The sequence below is a fragment of the Syngnathus acus genome, chromosome 2 (assembly GCF_901709675.1).
Source record: "Syngnathus acus chromosome 2, fSynAcu1.2, whole genome shotgun sequence".
In the NCBI taxonomy this organism is placed as follows: domain Eukaryota; kingdom Metazoa; phylum Chordata; class Actinopteri; order Syngnathiformes; family Syngnathidae; genus Syngnathus; species Syngnathus acus.
Genome location: NC_051088.1, coordinates 14921150 through 14948845, shown reverse-complemented (window position 1 = coordinate 14948845; position 27696 = coordinate 14921150). Strand labels below are relative to the sequence as shown.

General features: G+C 41.5%; 4 protein-coding genes and 1 non-coding gene across 6 annotated transcripts in view; 3 read left to right on the top strand and 2 right to left on the bottom strand.

Annotated features, from left to right (window-relative positions):
* LOC119116938 (cilia- and flagella-associated protein 47-like) overlaps window positions 1-13285 on the bottom strand; it is a 30512-nt gene extending 17227 nt beyond the window's left edge. The window contains exons 1-34 of the mRNA XM_037242758.1: window positions 12826-13285; window positions 11952-12109; window positions 11766-11881; window positions 11410-11548; window positions 11131-11215; window positions 10910-11050; window positions 10671-10840; window positions 10119-10219; window positions 9588-9817; window positions 9215-9425; window positions 8730-8958; window positions 8506-8658; window positions 8262-8421; window positions 8068-8164; window positions 7533-7749; window positions 7209-7453; window positions 6718-6848; window positions 6093-6215; window positions 5888-6019; window positions 5737-5814; window positions 5160-5307; window positions 4996-5078; window positions 4275-4455; window positions 4102-4187; window positions 3467-3683; window positions 3183-3387; window positions 2244-2355; window positions 2065-2165; window positions 1422-1522; window positions 1184-1297; window positions 890-1109; window positions 753-824; window positions 507-644; window positions 99-180 (exon numbers count right to left, since the gene is read on the bottom strand). Coding sequence (XP_037098653.1) covers window positions 99-180; window positions 507-644; window positions 753-824; window positions 890-1109; window positions 1184-1297; window positions 1422-1522; window positions 2065-2165; window positions 2244-2355; window positions 3183-3387; window positions 3467-3683; window positions 4102-4187; window positions 4275-4455; window positions 4996-5078; window positions 5160-5307; window positions 5737-5814; window positions 5888-6019; window positions 6093-6215; window positions 6718-6848; window positions 7209-7453; window positions 7533-7749; window positions 8068-8164; window positions 8262-8421; window positions 8506-8658; window positions 8730-8958; window positions 9215-9425; window positions 9588-9817; window positions 10119-10219; window positions 10671-10840; window positions 10910-11050; window positions 11131-11215; window positions 11410-11548; window positions 11766-11881; window positions 11952-12109; window positions 12826-12969 — 4920 coding nt within the window. The 5' untranslated portion in view covers window positions 12970-13285. The remainder of the gene's footprint in view (window positions 1-98; window positions 181-506; window positions 645-752; window positions 825-889; window positions 1110-1183; window positions 1298-1421; window positions 1523-2064; window positions 2166-2243; window positions 2356-3182; window positions 3388-3466; window positions 3684-4101; window positions 4188-4274; window positions 4456-4995; window positions 5079-5159; window positions 5308-5736; window positions 5815-5887; window positions 6020-6092; window positions 6216-6717; window positions 6849-7208; window positions 7454-7532; window positions 7750-8067; window positions 8165-8261; window positions 8422-8505; window positions 8659-8729; window positions 8959-9214; window positions 9426-9587; window positions 9818-10118; window positions 10220-10670; window positions 10841-10909; window positions 11051-11130; window positions 11216-11409; window positions 11549-11765; window positions 11882-11951; window positions 12110-12825) is intronic.
* A 450-nt stretch (window positions 13286-13735) lies between these two features.
* On the bottom strand, window positions 13736-17912 carry nufip1 (nuclear FMR1 interacting protein 1). Its single transcript, XM_037239483.1, has 10 exons — window positions 17582-17912; window positions 16743-16813; window positions 16349-16453; window positions 16202-16264; window positions 16058-16134; window positions 15888-15980; window positions 15509-15681; window positions 15139-15279; window positions 14760-15007; window positions 13736-14675 (listed from the first exon to the last, which is right to left on the bottom strand). Exons 1-10 carry the CDS (start codon window positions 17802-17804, stop codon window positions 13974-13976), a joined length of 1896 nt encoding a protein of 631 aa, XP_037095378.1. The 5' UTR covers window positions 17805-17912; the 3' UTR covers window positions 13736-13973.
* Window positions 17913-18063: 151 nt separating this feature from the next.
* On the top strand, window positions 18064-22630 carry nop58 (NOP58 ribonucleoprotein homolog (yeast)). Of its 2 annotated transcripts, none has more exons than XM_037239495.1 (14): window positions 18064-18272; window positions 18698-18774; window positions 19094-19146; window positions 19434-19558; window positions 19639-19775; window positions 19990-20054; window positions 20167-20447; window positions 20650-20776; window positions 20965-21128; window positions 21199-21333; window positions 21700-21761; window positions 21861-22003; window positions 22110-22228; window positions 22302-22630. In XM_037239495.1, exons 1-14 carry the CDS (start codon window positions 18228-18230, stop codon window positions 22350-22352), a joined length of 1584 nt encoding a protein of 527 aa, XP_037095390.1. In that variant the 5' UTR covers window positions 18064-18227; the 3' UTR covers window positions 22353-22630. The 2 variants fall into 2 exon arrangements, with proteins under 2 accessions (XP_037095390.1, XP_037095400.1); XM_037239505.1 differs by having other exon boundaries at window positions 18228-18272; window positions 22110-22219.
* Window positions 20489-20578, top strand: LOC119119850. Its single transcript, XR_005097412.1, has one exon. It is a non-coding gene; the product is annotated as a small nucleolar RNA SNORD11B (small nucleolar RNA).
* Window positions 22631-23447: 817 nt separating the features above from the next.
* Window positions 23448-27477, top strand: wdr12 (WD repeat domain 12). The gene is made up of 13 exons (XM_037245147.1): window positions 23448-23634; window positions 23829-23923; window positions 24512-24606; window positions 24689-24795; window positions 24878-24993; window positions 25158-25312; window positions 25383-25428; window positions 25885-25970; window positions 26046-26186; window positions 26277-26382; window positions 26461-26593; window positions 27089-27161; window positions 27245-27477. Exons 1-13 carry the CDS (start codon window positions 23594-23596, stop codon window positions 27320-27322), a joined length of 1272 nt encoding a protein of 423 aa, XP_037101042.1. The 5' UTR covers window positions 23448-23593; the 3' UTR covers window positions 27323-27477.
* The last annotated feature ends 219 nt before the right edge of the window (window positions 27478-27696 follow it).

Sequence of the window (27696 nt, the reverse complement as noted above, 5' to 3'; positions counted from 1 at the left end):
AATATCATACCAATATGGGGCTTTTAATGATTTGTTTTGGTTAATTTTTTTATTATACTGTTGAAGTCAATAGTTGAGTGAGGGTGTGTACAATATACCTGTAAGGTGCACCAGTGCTTGAACTCCAGCACATCCAGTAGGTATTCAGCTTGGATGTGACTCAAACAAGCTCCTTGTACTCTGAGCACAGAATTAAACATTGTGACCAAAAAGCTTCCAAAACAAATCATTTCAGCTAAAAATTCATTCATGTTGCATTTTAGTTTTGGAACAAAGAGAAAACTTAGAGTCACCTTAACCAAACTATCTCGAGTAACAGTTAAGATTAACCCTAATACTGTTGTATGTACCACATGCACTCGGGCTGTCTGATCCGCTTGGGGGCCAGCGCCTGTTGATGACGTCACGCTATATGATTGGCTGAATTGAATGAAGTTTTACCCCCAACTTGTGTGAAGATGCTCAACAGGGATGTTAATTGAACTAGTGTTGCAACATGAGCTTACCTGAGAAAAGCAAAAATGGCCTCATGTTGTTGGAGCAGCTGCATAGTGCGCTGGTGCAAATCTGTGGAAAATGTCTGACAGAGAGAAATGTTGGGAATCTGTCTGCCCGCCAGATGATGAATCATCTCCACTGCAGACCTAGATAATTAAATTAAAATATATATATATTACAAAACATACAAGTTTTAAATCCACAACCAAGCATAAGGTGCTTTTTTATGATTTATGCCAATGTATCTATCATACCTGGGGTCTTTTTTTTGGCTGACTCCCTGTGTCTGGCAGTCAGGATTATTGACTTCATCTTCTGACACAATTCTATAGAAGCAAACAAGGTATTTAACTGACAAACACAACTATATGTATGGGTGTATCTAACAAACCTTCTGAGTGTGACTGGTATCGTGATGGGGTGTGGCCCAGTCACCCAGCCAAAGAAGCTAAACCACCTCTCCAATGCTAGTAAAACATCCTGGAAATATTGGCCCTCCGTTGATGTTGTAGCAGGGAACAGTGGCACACGGATGTCAGTCTGCGGGGTCTCTGTGTTCCGTAAACTTTGGCTGCTGCTCTGACTCCCACTGTCGCTTTGTTCAAAGGAGTCTAAACAAGAACATTTTGGCTGAGTTGGACACCACAACATTACATTTATCAATTAACCAGGGGCTTTTTATAACCTGCTGATGAGGTTTTGGATATTGAGCTGATGGGGTCAAACAAGGAGGACGATGACGTTGGGTCAGATCCAGGACTTGGTGTGTGATGTGTGATGGTTTCAAGAACTGCTGCCCCTAAATGGCAATAACCCAAATAGAGAAAAAGTGAATAGCTTGCCTGAGAAGACGCATGTGGCACCCACTCGTAAATGCGAATGCGTGCGTTTGTATTTGTGTGAGTGTGTCTGTGATACAGTACCACCCCTGAGAACTATTTGTTGCCTGGAGCGTTGAAGAGCCATTTGGGGCCACACAGTCAACAAACAATTGTCACTTGTGGCACATAACCTGACCTTGAATCTGCAACAGACACATTCAATTCAAACAAAGACAAATACCTTGTCAATTGACCACAAAATAACGGCTCCAAAATCATTTCACTGCTACTTGGATTCAGGAAAATATTATTTCTGTTGTTGTGGAGATCAATTGTGGTCTCTCCTATGTTTGCAAATACTTGATAAAAGTTAACAAATAGTGTTTCTTTGAATTTACCAAATTCCAATCACCAATCTAAATTGGTCATGGTCAGAGTTATTTTCGATATGGTTATGGAAATTACCAGCTGTATGGAGTTATTTGTATAATAACTCTAATAACTTGATATGATACAAACAGTATCTCACATAAGTACATCCCGCATTTCTGAACATATTTTACATCCTGGTACGGTATCTCGCAAAAGTGAAAATACCTTTCACAGTCTTGTAAATATATTTTCACAACGGACATTATTGAAAACAATTACACATTATATAAGGAAGGAAGAAAGGGAGGAAGAAAGGAAGGAATTGTGCGGCTCCCATTTCCACCATGTTGTCCAATAAAAAGATGATAGTTACCTGTTGTTTAGGTGGTCAGTGAAGGTAATGCTTGTGCGAATGGACAGAGTCACCGAAGAAAAAAAAGACACCCGGCAGGTCAGTGAGTTCACACTGGCTGCCTGGTTTGGATGAGTGACAGGTTGATTATTTCAAGAGTGCAAGCAAAATAGTGTAAATCTGATCAGTCAAAACCCTACCTGGTCTTGGAGGGGGATGATGTTACCTTCTGGGAAGGAGATACAGAATGGCTGCACCTTAGTTCCGTCCTCCAGATCCACCTCATCTATCTCAGCTGTTAAAGTGGTTCCACTGCAGAGAAAATGTTGAAAGTCTGCGTTAGTGGAAAGTAACGTTGCACTGAACATGTCAAAAAAACTTTGTTATCCATTTTCTAGAGTGCTTATCCTCATTAGGTTCGCAGGTCAGCTGGAGCCTATTCAAGTTCAGTTTGGGCTACATCCTGGACTGGCAGGTTCTTGCCTTTTTACTTTTTTTTTTTGCCTGACTGACTTTTGCTAGTTTTAAAAAAAACAGTACTACGTTTGCTTAAGTATAAAGAATGGTTCATGCTTTGAAATTCTATGACAAATGTGTGTGGGTGTGTGTGGGGTGCGATGTAAGGAAGAGGGTTCATTAAAATTCTGTCACAGTTACAAATTCCCACACTTTTGCTGGAACATGAGCACAGGAACATGGAGTCTGTGAGTTTTTCCTTGCCCTCCTGGGAGTTAAGATCAGGGGATGTCCAGAATAATTGCGATATAAATTGTCTATATAAATAAATTTGATTTGACAACATACGCTATGCAGGCTCCAAGCCTGTCCAGACGTTGCCCACCCCCATGCCATCTGTGCCGATGTTCAGCCGACTTAAAACGGTGGCAGGTATGAAATGACTTTCATTTAATATGATTTAGAATGTGAATAATTAATTCGGATGAGCCACAGCTACCACATTATTTCTTTATTTTACCTAAGCCACTTTGAAAATATTTATCTCGGTGCCATTCTTGATATCACAAAAAAATGGCAATTGAACCGGGGTGGGTATACTTTAGTTTTTAGGTGTATGTAACAATTTATAAATAAAAATAAAAAAAAGTGTTCATCTACCTTATCTCCAATTGTGAACCCACCTGATGTATTCTGAAGCAACCAGGGTAAGTTTGGCTGATATGCTGCTTTCCAAGGGTACTGGGGTCAGGAACAAATAAGGGGGGGTGATGGTTATACTGGGAACTTGGTGGATCACAGTGATAGGAAGCTTTTTGTATGGATGCCCCATCTTGCCCCCTTCTTTCTCTCCCAGGTAAAGTGAGAGGGAAAGTCTGGTCACCGTGTCTACCGGGACGAGAAATGAATGAAAATTGAGAACAGGATGACCGTTAGAGATGAATGTGCGGTTCCTGTCATTTCTCACATGTTCTGAATGCCTGTGGCGTGATCCCGATTGCCAAGCAGATGGACTGACCAGGCTCCAGACAACCAGATGATGGAGACACAGACAAATGTAGCTCGCCCTCTCCTCTACCCTCTGGCGGTGTTGTGTCGCTACGCTTGAACCGCCAGTGCACGCTTTCCTTTCGGGTACTGCGCCAATAGACGCTCTGCTCGCATGCTGCTTTGAGCTCCACTGTCTGAGGGGGAAATAAGAAAGTCATGATAATGAAGAACCATAATAAACGATGAGAGGAGTGTTGGTTGTATAGTGTCTGACACCGAGAGAGACGGGACCTGTCCTTCACACATTTGGGGTGAAGGCTAGTTGAATGAGCTACTGAGTCTTTTGATGTCCAGTGTTACATAAGGTTTCATGTACAGCCGTGACATCTATTGATGGATACAACAAAGCTGCAGTACAATGGTACTCAAAAATGCAGACCAAGGCTACAGCCGAACAATCCGAATTTAGATTAGCAGATTCTGCATTATTTTTTTTTTACAAAACCACCTTCAGCATATGAATGCCCCCTGAGGTAAGATTGGAAATGAAAATGCTACCTTCTTGAGAGCAATGAAAATAGTTGAAAGAAAAAAAAAAAAAGAAAAAAATACCTTTAAATAGGACTGTGAAGGTTGTGTAAAAGCTTCCACATTGAACTGGAGACTCAACGGAGACATTTCGATTGGAGCACACAAAACTGTTTTAAGAAAGGCTCTTCATTAGATGATTGCATGTGAAGGCATCATCATCATCATCGTCATCACCACTGCATGAGGGAGCCCACCTGTGGCTTGTATGCGTGGTTGTTGCATTGCCATGTTGATAGACCAGGGAGTCACTTTCATAACACACTTGCTGCTAGATGAAAAATGGGGTGAGCCGGACGTCGGGGAAGGTGGTGGAGAAGGAACAGGCCATCTCATTCCGTTAACCATCAACGGCAGTTTAAAGTCATAGTCAGCTGACTGCAAACAGACATTTAATTACAGTTGTTTATTAAAAGTATTCCTGTTTAAATTTAACATACGGTATACAGTGGTGCCTTGAGATAGGATGCATGTTGAATATTTTGCATAACCACGCTCATCATTTAAATCGCCCGTACGTATCACAATTTGTTTTTTGTAATGGTAAAAGGTAGTGTTTGTTTAATAATATGGGACAGCTGCTATGTATGGAACAATCCAGGAGATTTGCGCTACCTTGTGGCTACTTGTCCAGTCATGTGGTACACCATTAAAAAAAAAACTTCCTGGATATTTGAATAAAGGCCGACATTTTAAAGATCATATCTGCAGGCTCAGTGAGCACTAAAATGCGACAGGCGCAAACACACAAAAGAGGCGCTAATTCTCTGCTGCTTGTTATGAAGTTGGTTGAGTTCACTGCCACCACACAGCTCTCCTACCTACATAAGTCCGAGCAAGAAAATAAATTAACCGAATGATTTCTAGTCCCTTATATCTCAAGGCACCACTGTGCTCCACGGTTTGTGAGCTTCTTACCTGGGTTGGGGAGAAGACAAGATAGCACTTGACTGTCTGGCGTCCCCGTGCCTCCAGTACCCTCACAACTGAATAATTCTCTTCTAAATATTTCAATAAAAGATTGCATTTAAAAAATGTAGTTGCAAAAATTATATAATAATTAAGTGTGGCTGCTAGCATACGTGAAGCAGGCTGAGGAACCTGTAGAGAGAAGTCTGGATATTGTGACAGGTTGAAGGTGAGCTGAGCTGTAGCTGCTGAGTGATTGATCACTTCAAAAGGTACCGCTCTCTCAGAACCAGTATGGACACCGTAGAAATGGAAGAGGGGCTAGATAGAAAGTAGTGAGTCAACCAGAGGACACATTATTCAAGACATATAGGAGCACCGTACCATGCAAGTCAATTCATCTATTAATGATCAAGGCTTTAATGCCCAGAAAGAAGAAAGACTGTGAGTGTGGTCACCAGTGTCCCATCCCTGAGCTACTACATAATGGATTTTGTTTTTCAATTCAGAGTGAAGAATGTCATGTGATCCAACCCTTGCAGAGTTGTTTTATATATTAAGCCCTCAAAGGAAAAAGTTTAGACACCGCTTGACCAAAACAATACTCGCCTCTGGTTTTATCTGACACACAACCCAAAGAATCGAAAAACTATAACACATCACGGGAAGCCCACCCAGATCCTCAAGAAAAAAACCAAAAAACAAAGACAGTAAAAACATGATGCTCTTTTCACTAGTCAACACACTCACCACACTGATGTCAACATTAGGAGGCTCCACAGACCCACCGACTCGCACCTCAAGGGGCTTCATGTTCTTCACAGCTATCTGTAATAAGCACACTTATTTACTTTGAGAAAAATATCAGTTTTCTCTCAGTTACTACTCGGACTTTTCTTACGGAAACTCTGGTTTCAAATCTGATGACGGAGTCAGGGTGGAAGTGGATCTTTAGGACAGCCTTCCCTCGGCTGGGCACCACTCCCTCGCACGGGATGACCACCAAGCACGGCAGAGGGCACACATCAAGCACCTATAGCAGACAGATCTTTTGCTGTCTCAATGTGGATGAGAACTTGAGCCGAGACCTATGACAATGGCCTTACTCGATAATAGGCGTGGTTGTGGCCATTATTGTGTACGATCATCGTTCTGACTGAGGGCATGTTGAGAGGCACAGACTCAAACATCAACCTGCTCTCTGCTTGTCGGATGCAAGTGGAGCCAACCTGAAAGGACACAAACAGTGAAAGAGAGCCCTGCCAACTGTTTTTTTTTCTTTTTCATTTGACAAAACGTAGCATCCCAATCTGGATGATGTCACATATTGTGTTTATAAAAACATGGAGTAGCAACATAATTAAATTCAATGTAAAGAATTAAACCGTTTGTATCTCATGATTACTGTAAAATCATGTGAATAATAAGAATCAAATTATTTTCTTCAAGAAATAGATGTTGGAGCATTTAAGCATTCAGTAATTCCACAAATCATTCCCCTGCACAAAATTGCGTGTTAATTTTAAGTACAGTGTAATTCCTTATAGTTATGACAGTTAACCTGGGATTGAAATTAAACATTTTGTCGGGTCATTTTTGAAGACTAGTGTTGTAAATTGAGAAGTGAAGTGAGTTGGAAGTTAAGAAAATATTCGACCTAAAGTAGTCATTTCATTTAGTTTGAGCAAGATCGCGCAGACACCACAACTACAGTCGTGTTTTCATTAGCACCTTGGCAATGCAGTGTAGCCGTTGTACGTTGCCATCGTTGCAATAGAGGTCAAAGTCGCCTTCTAGAGGTGATGAGAACGAGGCATGCCACACCACCTCACAATCCATTTCTTTGTAGGGCTCCACTGTACCTGGGGGAGAGGAACACATTGGACCCAATCTATTTAAACCAATGTAAACCTATTGCATACAAGTGCACACAACCAATGGCAGTAGGGAACAGTCAGGGCTAGTAAGACCTTTAACACTAGGTGTGTGGTGACTTGAGCTGCAATCTGACTTGTTTATTCTGAACACAAAGTTATAGATTCTTAAGCCCTCCAAACCATGTGACATCATTGCACTTGGCTGCTTTTTAGCTTTTTTTAGTTTCTATTTTAATGTGATACTGCTGGTATTAGAAAAAAGTTTGATTGACTCAGATAAAGCCCCACTAAAGGCCCTGGGAGCAAATATACAGACCGCCACTGCAATATGGACACTGTCAGAACCTGTGGCTGGTCGAATAGAGAACAGGATGCCACTCTCTGGAACGATGGGCCACCATGTGAATTCTGCAGGCTGATTACGTGGGTTTCGAATAGTAACTGAGCTTCGGTAGCCCGATGAGGCAAGCAAGTTTGCGTTGGGAGTAAGCGTCAGCAGGTGGGTGGACAATTGCAAGTAGTTTCGTACGACTTGAGCCTTGACCAGAATCTGTCCAGGATGTTGCTGATTCACTGTGTAAGACACAGGCCTGGAGATCAAGAAATATATTTTAACATGACTGGTGTGGTTACAAGTAAGGTAGATGCAATATGAGTTCCTCTTCCAACCTGTAGAATTGACCCAGCTTGCTGCTTTGAAACGTGAGGGTGACTGCGTTGTGGGAAACCGGTGGCAGCACGTGAGACAGAGGACACGAGCCCTGCAGCTCAAAGCAGTCCACTTCAAACTGAACCAGCACAAACGTTGACAGGGGATTGATCAGCTCCACTTTCTGCTCACACACCGAATGGAAGCACACTTCGCCAAAGTCCACAAATTTTGGGCCTTGTGGGAAATCAGACAGAGCGTAAGATTTTTTGGGAGGTGATACTAAGGCCATTTGCTATAAATAATTAAATATATATGGATATACAGTTCATTGAAATAATACAATACAAATTTTAGGGCCTTGTGGGAAATCAGACAGAGCATAAGATTTTTTTGGGGGAGGTGATACTAAGTCCATTTGCATAAATAATGAAATATACTATATGGATATACAGTTCAATGAGATAATAATAATTATAGGAATAATTATAGGAATCAATTGTTATTAGTTCCCATTTATTCATTCATCCTCAGAACTGCTTTATTATTACCGACCTATGATAACCTGGTAAAGCTCCTGAGGTGTCAAAGTCTTGTCACAGTCTGTCATCTCCTGGTGAGTAGCTGGTATTGGATGTGAACCCATTGAGACCTACATTAATAATAAGAGCAAATTTTTCTTGATAGTTGGCAAAGAAAAAAAAAACCCCATGACATTGATTGACTAGTCTGTGAAGCATGCTGCTGACCTGTCTGGCAGTGGGGGTCTTGCTCTTGGGCTGGCTACAGGAAGAATACTTCAACCTGCTACTTGACTTCTGATTAGGCTTCACGTCGTGCAGGACAAGTTTAGGTGACTCAAGCCCTTGTGCAGGTATAATCCCAAACTTGTCCGCTTGCTCTTCAAGTCTAGTAACAAAACAAGAGTGATACATTTTCATCACATATTTGAATCCTAACCATTCTGTCAGCAACAAGGATACTTATTAATACTTTGTCTTGATCTTCTGCAGGCGTGTTTCTCTGAGCTGCCTGATGAAGTCGGTGTATCTTTGTTTATGCAGACGTTTTTTCTCCATCTCCTCCCAAGTGAAGCTATACTCTGGATCCAAATAGGTGTATCGCTGTACTCCGGTGAAGATAGTCCTGAGTAAACACAGGGTGTTTTGTCATCTGTTGGTGGGAATGTTTACACAGTATTTCCTTTCTGAGCTTACCTATATTGGGTGTAAGGTGAGGCCGGTCTGACGCTACTGATTCGGTCGTTTGGCAAAGCCAGAAACTCCTCATCCGCGAACCTTTGACCATTCTTCCTGTCCTGCATGTGGAAGGTTGTCTTACGAGCGCTGACCACAGCAGCGCGCGCCATTCCATAGCAGCAGTCCAATTCACTGGATGGGACGTGAGGACGTAAACCTGTGGGATTGCTCACCACTGGTGTAATACCTAAAGAGAAAAGAAACATTACAAATTACTCATATTACATGTGCTCAGGTGGGTCTCATTGACAATTCTGGTGACTATGATGACATTTTGGAAATATTCCATAAAATCTATGAGCTGAAGGAAAAATAATCATTTTTACAGTACGTTCCACCATAGCGATAAAAAATGTTTCAGGGTTGGCTGAAGCCTGCACTGAATGCTCATTTATTCAAATTGACTCATTATCCAAAACTTGTGAGGAGTTTGTAATATTTACCAGGATTTAATTTAGGTGAAGGATGTGTGGTCTCAATTTTGCAGATGGCTGATAGGTGTAGTGGAATGGTGTAAAAGCTGCCAAGCCTTAGTTTAGCATCATCCTCTCTGGGGTCATTAGCCTTCTGGCGCGCGACGTAACCCAAAACATCAAGTTTCTGGCACATTTGGAATGTCCCCTGCTGCCGCGCATTGAAAACCAAAACTATTTCCTGATGAAGAAAGACAAAGAACAGAATCATCCCAATCTGTTACACTGCTGTGCTTCAATGTACAGGAGTGATTTCCAACCACTGTGTACTGGCGTTGCATTCAAATAAACCGCCCGAGATGATGAAAAAGTCTCACGGTTGGGAAACACTCAATACGATTACCTGACACAGTCCAGGGGCAATAGTGCCGCAGGAAGGCTGAGCGGCAAATAGCGCCAACTTTCGGAAGCGGAAGTGTATGGGAAGATGCAGACAGAGATTCTGCAGCACGCAAAGGTGTTCCACACGCTGGCCCACATCGCAAGTGGGAAAGTCAAATTTATTGGAGGGACTCGGATGCAGATCCACAGGCAATCCGGTGCCCGTAACCGCCAACTCGATAGTGGTTTTACCTGAGACGAGTGGAAAAAAAAAAATATGACTGTATTTGATAAGTATATGTCACTCAACTAAACCTGTGATTCACAAACATAAATAGAACCATAACAGAGATTTGAATGTGAACCTCAAAACTGAAGGAGACCTGCAAATCACATGCCATCAATCAAAAATCGTGCATTGACAACAAATAAAACAAAAAAAAGAAGAATTTCATACACGTTCACAGATATGCACTTTACAGGTGCCTTCAATTTTGTCACTAGGTAACTCAGGTCGATGTGGAAGAAAAAAAGTATGTGTGTTTGTGAATACCATTTTGGTGAGCAAATCCATGTTGGCTTCTAACTGAGTCCAGGTGTAGAAAAAGACAGTAGTCCTGCCGACTGGCTTGGCATTGACGCTTCACCTGTAATCTGAGGGCGGGAATTTATCCATTTCTGCAAGTAGCGATACAGTGGTGACTACAGATAATGATTTAACAAGCTCCACGACCACACGTGTAGTGCAAAAGAGACATTTGTCAAATCCTTTTATCCTATTGAGATGAACGGAAATGCCTTTAATGTGTTCTAGCCCCCCTAGCTCAAAAACAAAAAATATGTATGTGTATTATGAAAAGAAGAATATATGCCCATATTGTTATATTAGCCATGTTTGTGTTTGTTTATGGCCAAAGTTTCTGCTCAGATATTTGTTCTTCAAGATTATAACGTTGCCAAATCCAACAATATCGGGGTCACTAAAATCAAAGCACCTCTGTATCTTGTTGGTTCTGTTGTTTAACAAATTCAAGGTAATGAAGTATAGCTGACAGTATTCCTGACTGATACGTACAATTTTCTAAACACATAGTTTGGGGTTTACCTATGGAAAACAGGGCTGAAGCGTACTGTTACAGTACTTTTCTTATATGGTCCCAGTCTGCCTTGGTTGGGAATACACTCCACCACCGGACATGGGCAGCGGGGGGTTGGGTTGCACCGCTGCATTTTGGGCAGCAAAGCGAAGTCTGTGCTCTTGTCAAGATTTGCTCCCTACACAGCAACAGCATCGTCATCACATTTGTTTCCGATATACAGTCATTTCCCAAGGACATCACTTACACCTTCGGTCCCAGCAGCAGAACCCTTAAGTAAGGAGACCCAGTCGCATGCTTGAGGCCCATTGTTTGTCAAGACCACACGCTCCACGCGGGACGTCCCATAGTAGACTGGTCCGAAACACAGACGAGACAAGGGGTTCCCCTGTCAAATAAAATGTCATGTATATTTACATGTTTATCATGAAGACACGATTTGTGAGTGATGATAATTGGCTGGAGTACTTGTACGTCCGAGAGCTCAAGATGCTGTTCAACCACTTGAGCTCTGATCTTAAGAATCACAGTGGAGCAACTCTGAAGCCTGACCCTGGTAAAGTAGACATGATGGGAACAAAGCGGAATTAGACAAATGTTTATGTTAAGTTTTGCCTTCGCTGGTTTTTAGCAATAAATAAAAAGCTAAAACTACAACGCAAATTTCCAAATTGATTGTTTATGATATGCTCTAGTAAATTAGCATGTGGGGGGGTTTGAGAGCAAATGAAATGAAAACAAACTTACAGGGCCTTTTCATCAACTTGTCTTGGTTTATCGGCATGCAGTTCAATTGTCAACCGCCTGGTAGCGCCAGGTGCTATAACTCCACTGCAAGGAGAAAGTCGGACCAAACAGTCTCCATTGTGCAGCACCTGGAACACACCTTCAAACACCACGCACGTACATGAGATAAACAATATCTGCTTGATATGATACATCGCTGGAGAGGACAGATGAACAAAGACACATTACTAGCAGTAAGAAAAAGAAATCTTCAGACCAATGTAACCTCTCATGACACACTAATGTGCGATAGCACAGGGGTTTGGATTCCACTATTTCATAGGTTCTGTTATAACCACCTGATGACCTTGAATTACCTGATGCTGATCCTTGATTGGTAATAGGAATGTATCTTCTGAAGATCTGACCGCTGGCAGGAAGAAAGCCAAAGTCCAATTCCGAGTCCATGGATAGGGAGCAAGCCCGAGGAGAACTACATGAACACGACAAAAAGAAATCACGCACCTTGACTATGTTTTGTTTCATCTGTAATACTTTCTTACATCTGCAGTGGGACTTCAATGGCTTCCGTTGCATCTATATGAACATAAATGTAGTCTGTGACTTTCTTCTCTTCCACGGGGATGAACTCCAGTGTGCCGCTTACAGACAAACCAGGCGGTATATTCTTGGCAACTCTGGGTGCTGAGAACTTAAACACCTGTGAGAAAACAAGAAAAAAGGAAAATACAAATCCACTCATCTAATCGTACATACAGTTGCAAGAAAAAAATACGGGAACCACTTAAGAATGGCCTGGATTTCTGCATAGCTTGATCATCCAAAAAAAAAAAAAAAACAGGAACCGGTGTCATTGGAGGACGGATGCAAACTAAAATTGAGTTGTTTGGAGGGAAGACACAATGCTATGTGTGGACAGGGCAACATTGTTTTGGGGCTGCTTTGCTTCCTCAGGCCTGGACACAATTCCATCACCTTCAAAAGAAAAGGAATTCTTAAATCAAGAATTTATGGCCGTCTGTCTGCGGCAATTCACTGTATGTGGAATGTCACATGACCAAATCCAGAAAACAGGTTGGCAGACTAAATTCAAAAGGTCACATAATTTTTTTCATGCTGCACAATTATGTTACCTTCAATGTCTCTGTATATGGGAAGTGAATGATAGCTTTATGTTTTGCAGAAATCCGGAATGTTCTAAATGAAAAGAGTCTATCGACCTTTTCTTGAAACCGTCATTATATTCCTCAATGCTTCAAATATTGAAAACTATTTGCACAATTCTGAGCATGTTCCACTAAAAGCTGCAAAGATTATTTCACTCGACAAAGTGGTCTTTGCCTTGGCCTTTAAACTCACAGGTGGATTGATAAACTGTTATTTGAGACATTCTGACAAAATGTCATTATACTTTACCTTTAACTTGGGGTTTTCAAAGAATATTTCCCTCGTGATTCTGCCAACATTAGTGGCAGTGATGACAGTCGTGTAGAGCTTGCCCACTTCCACGTCCTTGAACTCGACGAGCGGCGGTTCAACGTGAATGGAATTCTTGGCCATTATTAAGTCTGTTGGAACGTATAAATCGATCCAAAACTCCAAACAAAGGTCAGCTATGCTTGTCGCGGTTCTAGAGACATCGATTGAATTTGAGTCACCGTCCAATTTATCAATTGCTATGGTAACACAAATCGCGTAAACGATCAAATAGTCCACACGTTGGTAGACAACTTCAAATAGTGTTACGCCGCAGTACGTATAGCGAGTGACGTTTCGGCAGTCTTCTAAATGAGGAGTATTATTTTTTCTAAAATGTCTGGTCAAATGTAGACCGTTAATAATCTATCTTCTTCGACGTCGTAGTTACCTTTACAGGTCAGACGCTACGCTTGTTGCCATAGGAACGAGTCACTAACCGAACCTTTACATTTATCGGCCTAAGGTAAAATAAAACTTGTCTCGCTACATTTGACATAATTTGGGTGGATAAATTATTTTAAAAATTAGCTGGGAAATAAATCAAGCCTAAATAACGAAATCAATTTTATTTTTAGATGTGTTACAATAACTTTCCATTTGCAATTTTGCGGACTACCTGCAATACCGACACGTACCACAAGAGGGTACGGTTGACAATCCCTGATGTAAACTAAACTATGGATAAATGTGTTTTTTTTTTAAATTGTACTTCAGATATCTGTAGACTGTTATTTAGTCACAAGAACACCTAATATTCACCAAAACTGAAAATGGTGGGAAATAAGCACAAACATTTTACGGTACTTAGGTAGATCGCTTCTTCCAAAATTAAACGCAGACAGCGATGGTAACTTCATAACTTTATACCAAAATTAAAGGCAGGCAGAAGTAGGAAATAAGGGACAACATATAACTATACTTAAATAGATATGAAATGGGGAAAAAAGTTAGAAAATTTCATGTATATAATTTTTTGCTAGAGGAAAAAAAAAAACTTTGATCAATGTACATTGAAAATGGTTGTATGATCAAATCAATTTAGCAAGTACAAAACAAAAACACTGAGATTCTCTAAACAATTTCAATCAAATTGGCGTTTCCCATATTTCGTCATCATAAATATTATTGGTACATGTACTTTCACAAGATGCCATTGAATCATGGTCGTGGTGGTGACCACTTGCCATTTCTTCCTTATCGTCTGTAACCTGCTCTGCATTTGCAAAAGAATCCACAGGGGGATCATTGGATTTTTGCATGCTTAAATGTTCATTTGGTGGTGTGGCCTGGACCCCTTGGTCACCTGCTGGTTCACAGCCTGCTCCTGAATGTGATAAACTTAAGCCTGCTTGGTCACATGCTGTACCAGACGAAGTGTCTAGTGAACCAAGTCGAGTTGTGTCATCAGGGACTCCAGCAGCAGCTTGGTCACCGAGCGGCGCCTGATCCAGACTATTCTGTGCTGAGCTGTGATCAACTATGATATCGACTGTGGCGGTGGCTGGAGAAATCGCCATGTTTTCCTCCGTGCATATTTCTGGCCTGGTGTTGGCTTTTTGAGTTGAAGTCCCACCCTCAACAGAACAGGCCTTGCTATCAACTAGGGAATCGGACAAAGTCCTGCTTTCATTCTTAACTTCCTGGTCTGAACCTCCAGCACCTTGTGTCCGCTCGATCCCCAGCTTGAGCTGAGTTTTGCTCTCCAGCCCAAAGAAGTCATTTCGGACTACGTAGCGAACGCACTGCAGGAGGACGTTTCTCTCATGGCGGATATCCGGGGCAAGAAGCTGAACAAAACGACAACAACACGCTCATCAATCTCTCAAAAGTAAATATATTGCATGCATGTGCAATCTATAACCAATCCTCACCATCTCAAGGAGAGTGGGCCGCCGCGACATATTTTGGTATCCACGTCGACCTTGCCTTCCTCGTCTTCCTCCTCCTCTCCCTTGTCGTCTTCGGTCGTTTGACGTGTTCGAGGCAGACCAAGGACATGACACTTTGGAAGCGTGCGTGTCCTGTGTTGCGGTTCTGGTGTCTATGAAATGGCCGTTGTTCTGGCCAAGCAAGTCCTTGTTTTCTTGGATCAGTTCTTTGGTTTTTTGTATAGTCGAGTCTGAAAACAAAGAGAAATCTGGAATCATGATAAAATCACCACACTCAATATGCAAACACATCAAAACCATGCGGATATTACTACTTGCACGTGGAAACAATGGCAAATTTTTAAAATTTAATCGAGCTCACCCTGCGCTCCTTCATCACTTTCACTCTCACTCATGGAGCCATAGTTGGCTGCAAGAGACCCGAGTGCGGCACTCATCTGTTTCGGGGCAACAACAATGCCGGCGGGCCTGGAGTCAGTGTCAGCATCATCTTTATCGGACTCTAATGGGAAGGTGTGAGAAAAAATTCAATGACCCAGGGCTGAATGACTGTGAAACATAATTCAATTATGTTTGTTTTTCACCCTCCATATTGCAATTGTGATTTAATATGTAATCATTTTTTCTCAAGGTTTTTTTTAACAAACACAAGCAATAAATTAGTCCCTGTCGCAAAAACACTAAATGCATTTTACTACAGTGCAATGTTGAGATGAATTCAGTCAACTCACCAATGTCACCTTTGGCCAAAACTCCCAGTGGATCACCATTATGAATTGCTGGCTTGGTGGGGGGTGGCGGTCTCGCTGCTGCAGGGTCAGCATTGGATGAACGCAAACCTTGGGGATGTTGTCCGTGAAACCCGTGATGACCTCTCCCACGCCATCCTCTGCCTCTCATGCGTCTAAATAACAGCATTTAAAAATAAATGTTAAAAAAGCCACTGACAATAAACCTTTATAATTAGCTCACATCCCGTCATATATGTATTGGAAAATTCCCTGATACACACCAGTAATTAAATCTCAAACCAGAGTTTAATGGGGTCCTCCCTCAGTATTAGAATTCAGGATGTGAAAAATGCTTTAAGGGTGTTTTAATGTAAAGTACCCAAATTGAGCCGTCTCCAGAACTGCTCCCGTCTCTTCCCGTTCCTGCATGAGTTTTCTCTTTTTCTCAATATTCTGTAAAGTTGGATAGTTCCTGGGGAAAAAAGGTCAAAGCTGCTGTCAGTGACTACCAATCTCAAGATTAGCCAGCATCCATTTGTAAAAACAGACTTGCGCCTCTCCTCTCTCCATTTTGCAATCTCTTCTGCGGTGTCCAACTTAATTCTCTTCATTCCGGGTGCGTGGGTCTGAAAAACAGCAAGCTTTGACATTAGCAAAGGGCACAACAAGGGATAAAGTGTTTTGGTGTCTTACATTTTTCCAATGAAAGCTGACTATTTTTTCGTGTGCCATAAAGCTGCAGTCTGGGACAGAACACTGGAAGGCAGGAGACTGGGCATTAAAAGCCAGCACACTGTGAAGCAATCAAAATCTGGGACTGAAATGGAAAAAAAAAATTACCTTTATGTGTTGAGCGACATGCTCCTCATATTTCTCCTGGGTTTTAAATCCTTTGTCGCATGGGTCACAAAAATGCATATAATCCGGTTCTTTCTTGTTTTGACGCTAAAAGACAAAAGGCAAGTTTTATTTGTTCAGACCAAAAAAAAAAGACCAACAGAGGGGGACAGGTCACCGGACGGCTAACCGATTTTCTTAGATGTTTATAAATAATAATGCACTTTGTACTACGACAGTGCACAAAGTAGGCAGTAACAAGAGCACATTTGGTATTTGGACGATGAAGTGGTCCTTAAAAAAAAATTCTCCCCTGTAGGAGGTAAATGGACCCCCCCTCCCCCAAAAAAAAAGTCAGCAAATGATTGAAAAACAATACAACAGTAACAACACTAACCTTTTTCCCACGGTTCCATGCTGGTCCGTAATTGCTCCAATTTTGTTGTCTGGGTTGATACCAATGATGACCTGTCCAATTTAAGAGACAATCACTCAGTCATCGCCTTGACCTCGCAGCAGTGACCCCAGTGAGATGTCCGCTTCTTCGCCGTGCCTGCCCCATGGTGACCATCTGCACGTGCCCCAACTGTGTGCCCAGGACGCTGCTCACACGTTGGGCACCGTTGATCTTGGCTGCCCTTACACCTGTTTGTGGACCCTGTGGAGGCTATTTCGTGTGTTTTGGGGTGTTCTACGGTATTGAGGGGGGCCGGTTGGCTGCTGTTACTTTGGCACTTGTTGGCTTTATTTGTGGCGCCGTTGTGTGGCAGCCTTATAGGACCCTATTGAATTGTGTGTCTTTTATATACCCGCTCTGTGGTATGAATGCTGCTGGGTCTTGAATTTCCCCACCCCCGGGATCAATAAAGTTTCAATCAATCAATCAAGAAAATGTAGGAGAATAATGAAAAGTTGGGGTTTAGGGTCTGTCAAACGTTTTACACATTTACACTGGTTTTGTAATGTTTGTTGGATTATGTGTCTGGTTAAATGTACAGCTTTACATGCCCACTCTGTCATTGTGAAATAAGAAACATTTCATAAATCTGAAACATTGTGTTAATGGCAGCTTGTTGTCTAAAGCGTGTTGCTAAGTGGACGTGCAACACATCGTTAAACAATATTTGCTGAAAATGTCCAACTCAGAAAACTCCCATATTTTCCTGTACACTGGCAACTTGCTCGACCAAATCAATATGCATTTTGGGTGGCTATTTTTAATCAAAACACGCTCACCGTATGAATATTGAGATCCATAGATTGCTGACGCTGGTCGATAGTTCCAATTCGCTTGGCCGCTGTAAGCCATCCTGGGCTCAGGGTCGCACGGTGACTCGTTCCAAGTCCACATGCTGGGGTGGAAGCTGCTTTTTGAAACGGCGGGCGGCTGAGGTTGTTGGATGGAGTTCGGAGGCGGACAGTCGAAGTTAGGTGGAGGATAGAAGCCAAGTTTATCCATACTTCACACTCGAGGTCTTGTTTAGGGATTAAAATGAAAATAAATGCTACAGTCCGCGTCTTGCCCTGGTCTCACATGTGCTGTTTTGCTTTGACCTTCTTCACTCGGTATGTGGCAGTTGGCGATTAGCGTTGAGATGTGCTACCGCCACCTATTGGTAGAACTTCTGTTCTGTATAGCGAGTTGGCAAATGGACAAGAACGTCAATGTTCAATTACATCATTGTCCTGAGGAGGGCAGTCAAGTATTGACTTTCTTCCACGCCTGCGTGTTTTAGTTACCCAAAGAAGAAACAGCAAAGCGTGGCTGATACGTGCGGTCGAGTAGCGTTTGCTTGGAACTGCACAAAACTTGTATGGAAATTCTTCAAAGAGAAGCCAGACCTTAGAAAAATCAAGGAGCGATCCACGCCTTGCTGCGAAAATGCTCGTCTTGTTTGAGACCGCTGCTGGCTATGCCATTTTTAAAGTACGTCTTGAAATCTTTCTTTTCTATCTTAAGGCGTGTAGCGACGTGTGTTGGCTAACATTAGCATTTTCGCTAGTTGCCGAGATTATTTGTAGCGTCGATTTCGTCTTTTAATATGTGTCTTGTATCTGATATTCTGTTATCTGTACGCCTGCAATCCGCCCCTGGACTCCATACATATATATTATATATTTATATGTAATTTGATAAAAAGTTTTCAATGGGCTGTCTGCAGGCCTTGCAACCACGTGGGTGAGCCCATGTGGCCGAACCGCAACTTAAGTTGATTTGGTTCCGTCAATCATTTCACGTGTTAGTTTTTGCTGTAGACGCATTATTTTATTTTATTTTTGTAACAAAAGCTTGTATGTAGTGCCAGCCTGAGAGGTGCATTATGAGTCCTTACAAGTCTGCTTCTTTTTTAGGTTCTTGATGAATCCAAACTCCAGCAGGTCGACAGTTTGTACAAGGAGTTTGAGACTCCTGAAAAAGCAAATAAAATGTAAGTATATAGCATATGGAATGCAGTTTTTCCTTATTATTGCACGTTATGCAGTGTTTCCATCCCTCATGTTTGCACGTTATAATGAATCTCACCGGACAGTGTCCCGTGGGACACTATAAAATTCAAATAACCCAAAAAAATCAAGTGATGCCTCATCTCAAAACTCTAAAGTGGGTCATTCATAACAAGACAAGGTGTCACTGTATAATGAATGCTTTTTTGTTATTTGTACTTTCTGCTGCTGACATTTCTTTATTTTTTTTGTTTGTCATGGTAATTGCAATCATTTTTTCACTTATCTTTTACTGTTTTTCAGCCTTAAACTAAAACACTTCGAGAAGTTCCAGGACACGACGGAGGCCTTAGCAGGTAATTGACACTCCGTGTTAAGATCATAAAGCTTGTCGCATGTATCGTTTGTGAATCATTAAATACATTTCTGAGTTAATGGTGAAGTACATCTTTTTGTGATTGCATTGTTTTTAAAGTTTCTTTAATTTGTTTCTTAGTGCAATTTTGTCATTACCACTGAGACCACAAACTGCACATTTTCCCACATGATGTAATTGAGTAGTCAGAGAGTTGGCAATAAGACTTTGTTTTCAAAAACCCTGTACATATTTCAGTTATACATTTTGTTTACTTTGCCCACTCAGCTGCCACTGCACTAGTCGAGGGTAAAGTGAGTAAAACTTTGAAGAAAGTGCTGAAGAAGATGGTTGCAAAGGATGCCCATGAACAGCTGGCCATCAGTGACGCAAAACTTGGTGGCGTCATCAAAGTAAGTGATTCATCCACAAATGTGTAATAGTCATGAATTGCAACATGATTTGTAAAAATTGCATTTCCCTCGAATTTTAGGAAAAGCTGGACCTTAGTTGCATCCACAGCCCTGCTGTTGCAGAACTTATGAGGTGCATCAGGAGCCAGATGGAGGGCCTAATCTCGGGACTTCCTCCCCGAGAGATGAGCGCCATGTCCCTCGGCTTGGCTCACAGGTGGGCGCCGGTGCGCTTTTGGTGTCGTTTTGTCAACCGCTGTCTATGATTACACATTGCTGTCTGAAACCCCCTGTAGATTTTTCTCAGCATTCGTCACTACCACTGAGGCAGCTGTTTCCCTCATGGGAAAGCCAAAAGTTATGTTTTGTCTTGAGCTGTGTTCCTCACTGTATTTTTACTGGATAGGTTTGTTTGCTTGTGTTTTTTCTAGTCTGTCCCGCTACAAGCTTAAGTTCAGCCCTGACAAGGTGGACACCATGATCGTGCAGGCCATATGTAAGTTTGATTGGAGTTGAATATTCAATTTGAATTTCCACCAAGTAGCACAGAGCAGTTTAGCTTGCTAGAAACACAAAGTCTTGATCACGTTGGCTTTGGCTCTTTGCAGCTCTGCTGGACGACCTGGATAAGGAATTGAACAATTACATCATGCGCTGCAGAGAGTGGTACGGCTGGCACTTCCCTGAGCTTGGCAAGGTCATCACTGACAACTTGGCCTACTGTAAGACAGTCTCCAAAATTGGCGACCGCACCAACGTAGCCGGCAGCGACCTATCGGACCTGATCCCAGAGGAAATAGAGACGGAGGTGAAGCTGGCAGCCGAGATCTCCATGGGGACTGAAGTGTCCGAGCAAGACATCAATAATATCCGCCACCTTTGCGAGCAGGTACATGTCCCGCCGCAATATTCGGATCGTTGGGATTTTTGCCGCCATGGTGATGATGATGACACTAAATGTCTTTTTCCTGAAAAAAAAAAACTGTGGGTTTTTCAGTCACTACCTCTTCTGAATGGTTTCTTTAGCTGTAAATCTCAGTTTTTTGCAGGCGGTAGAAATTTCTGAATACCGCTCTCTTTTTTTTTTGCAGGTGATAGAAATTTCTGATTACCGCGCTCAGCTATACGACTACCTGAAGAACCGGATGATGGCGATCGCCCCCAATCTGACGGTGATGGTGGGCGAGCTGGTTGGCGCTCGTCTCATCTCGCATGCCGGTGAGACGTTGTCCAATTTCAACACTTAAGCAAGCTCGAGCACTGATGACAATGACACTATGTCGCTTCAAACTGAAACATTTCTGATGGTTTTCAGTCACTACCTCCACTGAGCTTTCAAAGTGATCCAATTTGAAGTTTGGCTTAAGAGCCAGGCGCCTTGCTCACTTTGACTTTTTGTCTCCCAGGTTCGCTATTGAATCTGGCAAAGCACCCAGCCTCCACAGTTCAAATTCTGGGGGCAGAAAAGGCACTGTTCCGAGCGCTTAAGACCCGCAAAGACACGCCCAAGTACGGTCTCCTTTACCATGCCTCTCTTGTGGGCCAGACCAGTGCCAAGAACAAGGGCAAGGTACAGTAACACTAAACTGCCCGAAGCATTAAACTTGGTTGCTTTGACATGAATTTCTTTTTTTGTCCAGATCTCCAGAATGTTAGCAGCCAAAACATCCCTTGCCGTCCGCTATGATGCCCTCGGGGAGGACACAAATGCAGAAATGAGTGTGGCAAACCGAGCCAAAGTGGAGGCCAGGTTACGGCACTTAGAGGAGAGAGGGGTAAGTCCAAACGTCCCCTACAAGCAGGATTTATTTGATTGCTTGTTTTGTTGGCATCCTCCCATTCAAGAAGTAATTCTCAATTTCTTTTTCCAGTAACACCTAAAGAATATTTTTTGCTCTCATGAGCAACATTTTTTAAACAAAAAAACGTAAAATGGTTTTAAATGTAACGGCCAAGTAGAAGTTTTATGCATAGAATTAAGAATTAATCGATAATCTTGGCTAAATCTTATCGGATCTGGTCGTCATTTGTTGTCTTTTTATATTTTGGGCCTATATTTTTAACGAATGAGTTCATTGTTAAATCTTTTGACTTTACAAGTGCCTGACATCTTTTCTACATTAACGACTGATATTCTTCAGATTCGACGAATCAGTGGATCGGGAAGAGTTAAAGCCCAGGCCGACAAATATATGCACAAGAGGTAAATCCTTGATTCGTCAAAACTTTTCGCATTTTCTCCAAACAACATGACTAACCGAGGAAATCTTCTCACTTCCTCCTACCTCTCCAAAAAAAACAGTGAAGTGAGATTATATGACCCATCTGGGGATTCTTTAATCCCCTCCACTTCAAAGAAGAGGAAATTTGAAGAGATGGAGAAGGAGGAAAAGGACCCTGCGTTGAAAGTCAAAAAGCCCAAAAAGGAACGCCAAGCAGCAACAGGTGGGTGAAGTGTAAGGGCAAAATGCAATGTGATTGAATGGCTGCTTTTTTTATTATCTGAATTTCACTTGCATGTTTTTTCAAATGCAATTCGAATGTCTAACAGAGGAAGAAGGTGAAACGTCCACAGCTGCCACTGAAGACACCCCCAAGAAAAAGAAAAAAAAGAAGAAAGATAGTGCTGAAGAGCCACAAGTGGAGGAAGAGAGTGCTGAGGTGACGGAGGTACAACTTGTGATCAGAACTGCTTTTTCACTTGAATTGTTTTTTTTTCTCATTGCCAACTTTTCATCTTCAGCCACCAAAGAAGAAAAAGAAGAAAAAGATCAAGGACGAGAAGGAAGATTGAAAAGAACAGTGTATATTTGAGTGTTTTTCTTTCCATCATGTTTTTTAAGGGATTAAAGCTGTATTTAGTCCCTGAAGATATCATTGTAACGCCGTCTCATTTTTAAAATGATTTGTCTCACAGAACTTTGTCTAGACTGAAAAAGTAAAATGTGATTAATTTCAATGACATCAATTTAAGATTTCTTTATAGTATTTGAACATCTGTATCAAATATAAATTCAAGACTAAACAACCAAGTGGAAGACTGCAATCACAATAAATGCATTGCAGTAAGACGGTGTTGTCTCCTCATTTCTTTCTCAGTACTTGAAATCATTGTTGTGAGACATAAGTTAGCTCTGGCTGTATACTGTTTAAGATGATCTTGCTGAAAGGTGAGGCTCTGCCATCTTTTACATACTACAACATGTTTTTGTCCAAGGTAGCTCAAATCAGCTCTCCTACTGGAGAAAGCAAAGCATTCCTCCAAACACATTGATGTGTTAACAGTGGCGAGTGATCAGTAGGTGAATTGTCCAACACATCTGCTGCTAGGGGAGTGACGTTTTTATTTTTACAGATTTGTAGCGATATAAGGCCAAATGATTTGACTCAAAGTTAGACTTGAATTTTTTTGGAACAATGCAATAAATATGATTTCAATGTGATCTTTCAATCCAGTGACAATGGCTTCTCTGTAAAGAAGTCTATACTAATTAAAGGTATTTCCATTGGATTTTATTTTAAAACAATCTTTGAATTTACTGTATCTATTTCACTTTGGATTTGTACCAAATTTAGGACAAATTTAATCTATTCTTTTAGAAATGTATTTAAATCTTTTTTCAAATTAAAATGGTTTGCCTATCTGCTTGGTTATTTATCAATGAAGACATTTTCCTTTTTCCCCCTAATAGCCACAATTCCATTATTTCTTGTGCTCTAAACAGACATTCAATTGACTCACAGAAGAAAGAAAACAGAAGTCACAATACAAGCAAAACTTTGTCAAATAAATCCTTAGTGGTTTATAATCAAAATTGTGGCTAGAAATCACTTAATCGGGTATCCTTTCCCACAATGCACTTCGGGATGGACGACTACGTAGTGCATCGATTGCTCTGAACTCTGTTGCTTTTCCTGCTCGCTACCACATGGCATGTGTGCTGCACGTTTACTCCGAAGAATGTTATTAACGAGCACGCTTGGCGTCCTGTTTTAAATTGATGTTCGTTGACTACATACATATAAGTTCTAATAATGTCGCAGTTACAAGCTAGATTTTACACAGAAAACCCAAGGTAAGAGAATATAAAACATGCTATTAAAACACCATACCTAGCCCGATAGCTAACTTACAGTAATGTAGTACAGTAAATTAATATATAGGTGGGAAATGTGTTCTCACTAAAGCCGCTACGTTCTACTGTTGCCTCTATTGATGTTTACTACTGTATATTGCATGTCTTGGGTCTAACAAAATGTCTCGTTGTAGGTACATAATAGATGATGTTCCATTCTCCATCCCAGCCACTTCAGAAGTCCATGATCTCAGCAATGTCATCAACAAGCTACTGCAGGCCAAGAATGGTTTGATCATTTTTCATTTTATACAGTACTGCTATGGTCATTAAAACTCTCAGCGTCTTAAGGAAAGTGCAGGTTTTCCTCTAAACTTCATGTTACTTTTTTTAAAGTAGATGTTACGATTTTAAAATTCATACTAGCCAAGCCCTGCTGCTTATTAAAATAACTGCAAATAGCAAAATATAGAAGTATTGTGGCGGGGTGGACATTTTTGCCTTGGTCTGCTTTTGACAGCCATTCCACATGACTGAGTCAGTAAGATGCCCATGTCCTCTTAAACGACTAAAACAATCAAACCTCATTAAACATTGCTTTAGTATTTTATAACCACTTATTATTATCATGTGCACTTATTACACTGTAGTTATCAAATCAGTGTGTCGGACTTGCCAAAATCACATCCAAAGATTGAATAAATTGTATAAACTGAAGGAGATACATTGAAGAGGATTATCACTGTAGAGGTATAAAGGCCACTTTATAATAAGACCTCAATTCTTTTGCTATATTTTCACTATGATTGAGTGTTTCTGATGTATAGGGAATTTTGAATCTGTGTTTAAATACTTTTGTGGGTTTTCTCCACCACAGGATCTCATAGCAAGGTGGACTTTGACTTCCTGGTCAGGGGCCAATTCCTTCGAACGTCACTTCTCAATCACATGGAAACGGAAGGAATATCAACGGTCTGGCTGAGCTTCGATGCTTGATATGGTCTGCCCTCATTCAGTTCAAGCTCTAATGTTTAGGTATGTGTGTGTGTTGCAGGAAGATGTTGTGGAGATTGAATATGTGGAGCGGATCACGGCGCCACAACCCGAGGAGTGTATGATGCACGATGACTGGATTAGTTCTGTAGATGCAGATGCTGAGTGGTGAGATGATAGATACTGATAAGTCCTGGCTTCCAAACAGCGTTTTAAAAGAATAATTGTTTTTTTCCTTGTATTTTGGCAGGATCCTGACTGGGTCTTATGACAAGACTGCCAGTATCTGGTCCTTGGAGGGCAAGACTATGACTAAAGTGGTCGGACACACTGATGTCGTCAAAGATGTCGCCTGGGTTAAGAAGGGTAGAATTTTTCTCGTAGAATTTTTTAATCATTTTAATTTTGAATGCAATTACTCGAATAACTACGTTCACAATTTCTAATGTAATGCAGAACAATTTGGGCTTCATTGATCAAGGCTTGTCTTTAAATTTCCATGCTGAGTGAGGAAAAAAATGTTTGTGCAGATGGCCTGACTTGTCTGCTTCTGACTGCCTCGCTTGACCAAACCATCCTCTTGTGGGAATGGAACTCTGAGAAGAACAACATAGTGGCCAGGCACTGCTGCCGGGGACACACGGGGAGCGTTGACACGGTGGCCGCGGACCCCACTGGTTCAAAGGTACAGCCCAGATGCCGAGAAGAATGTGAAAAAGCAGAAGCTGGTTTTCATTCTTGCTTCTTCCTTCCAGTTCTGCAGCGGCTCCTGGGACAAAATGTTGAAGATATGGTCAGCAGGTATCATTCTCTAGAGACTAGTGCTGTCAAGCCATAAAATTATTTAATCACGATTAATCACAGTTTTTGTATTGTTAACTCATAGTTAGTCATTGTAAAAAATCCCATTATTTGAGCAAATTTTGATACCCTTAATATGAAGAACATATGATGCTTTTATTTTTTTAAAAATGGAAGGAAATCTCAAGCCCAGACTAGTGTCACCAGTGTGGCGTGCCTGATGTTTATTTCAGGTCTCGCAAGATCCAGTAAGCTGTTGTAGTTTTTCTGCAGCAACAGTATGCGAAAAGAGTACAAATTGTATTAGGCCTTAATCGTGCAATTAAAAACATTGGTGGCATTAAAAGAGAGTTGGATGAATCAAGTTAATAACTCGATTAACTGACACCACTACTAGAGAGTCAATAAATTTAAATAAGCCAGATTTCATGCTTCAAGACTTGCTTGCTTTTCCAGTTCCCTCTGATGAAGCAGATGAGGTCGAGGAGCCCTCGGACAGGCCACGGAAGAAACAGAAGACCCAGCAGATGGGCCTTACTCGGGCAAGTACACGGCCTTCACAATTTGGTTTTGCCGAAGCTGACATGGCCCTTAAACATTCTTCCGTCCTCACACAGACGCCTCTTATGACGTTATCTGGGCACAGCGAGGCTATTTCTTCAGTGCTGTGGTGTGACAGCGAGGAGATTTGCAGTTCATCCTGGGACCACACCATCCGTTTGTGGGATGTGGAGACGGGAGAGATGAAAACAACCCTGGTAGTTACTCCAGTTCTATCTTAGACTTCAACTCCTGTGATTGAATCTGAGTTTTTGGACAACGTTGCAATGAAACGGTGTCATTCACAGACGGGCACTAAAGTGTTCAACAGCATTTCCTACTCTCCTTTGTGTCGTCGGCTGGCATCCGGCAGCACAGACAGACACATCAGGCTGTGGGACCCACGCACCAAAGGTTTTGCCACCTTTTGTACGGCGGCAGGCAAATCTCCACATCTTTGTAAAAAAACTCAACCCACTGTGCCTCTTTCAGATGGCTCACTGGTGTTGCTGTCGCTGACCTCCCACACTGGCTGGGTCACCGCTGTCAAGTGGTCCCCGTCACACGAGCACCAGTTGGTTTCCGGATCGCTGGACAACCTGGTCAAACTGTGGGACATCAGAAGGTCTGAATTAGTGGAATTATTATTGTATAACTTTGGGAGTGTATTTTTTATCAATTGTTAATCTTCCCTTGTTTAATTGCATTCTGTTTTGATAATAATAAAAATACAATACGTATGTAATATAGTAATATATTTATGAACATTTATGAATTGAAGGTATTGCATAATGTATGTGGAGCCTCAAAGCCCAGTACAGAATGGCAGTTTTTGTCGTTGCGTGTCGGTAGTTGTGCAGTCCTCAATTGTCTGGTTTGCGGGGACAATGCGGCAACTATTCATTTATTTTTTGCGGTGATCCACATCAGTCATGTTTGGCTGTGTGCGGCAGCACTAACTGCAAATTGCAAAAACGCTTCGTACCTGTCTGTTATGATGTGATGCAGATATAAATAATTAGAAAACGCCAGGTCTGTCACAATGTGCACCTCAATGTCCAAGTATACTGCATGGCTTGAATACAAGTGTGGTTTTAATTGCTTCTATTTTATCTTGTAGCTGCAAAGCTCCTCTGTATGACTTGGCAGCCCATAAAGATAAAGTGTTCTGTGTCGACTGGACAGAAAATGGGGTAAGATCATCGATGATGTGTATTTTAAGAAACTGTTGGAGAAAAACGTAATAAGTTCTTATCTCTTGTGTTTCTGTTTTCAGCTGATGTTAAGTGGCGGAGCCGATAATAAATTGTACACCTATAGATACGCAGCTTATCCGACGGACATGGGAGCATAGTCACATCAGCGATCCTCTGTCAATGGAATCATGCGATCCTGCACGAAAATCTTTTGTGACTCGTCTCTTGTTTTGTTTTTTGTTTTTTACACATTTCCAGTGGGGTTGTTGCCATGTAATTTCCCTAACAGGCATAAATGTATTTAGTCTCCCAATTTTTGTCTCTTCATTTCAACCAGAGTTGCTCCCCACCTCAAAAAATTATGTTAAATCAATTGCAGTTTTGTGTGGTGTGCAGTGGTGTGAAAAAGTTTTTTGTCCCATGTTTGATATATGTCAAACTTAAATTTGAATATTAGTCACAGACAACACAAAATTCAAATTTTAAATGTTTTATATTTACATCATTATTTATACTGTATTTATATTCTAAC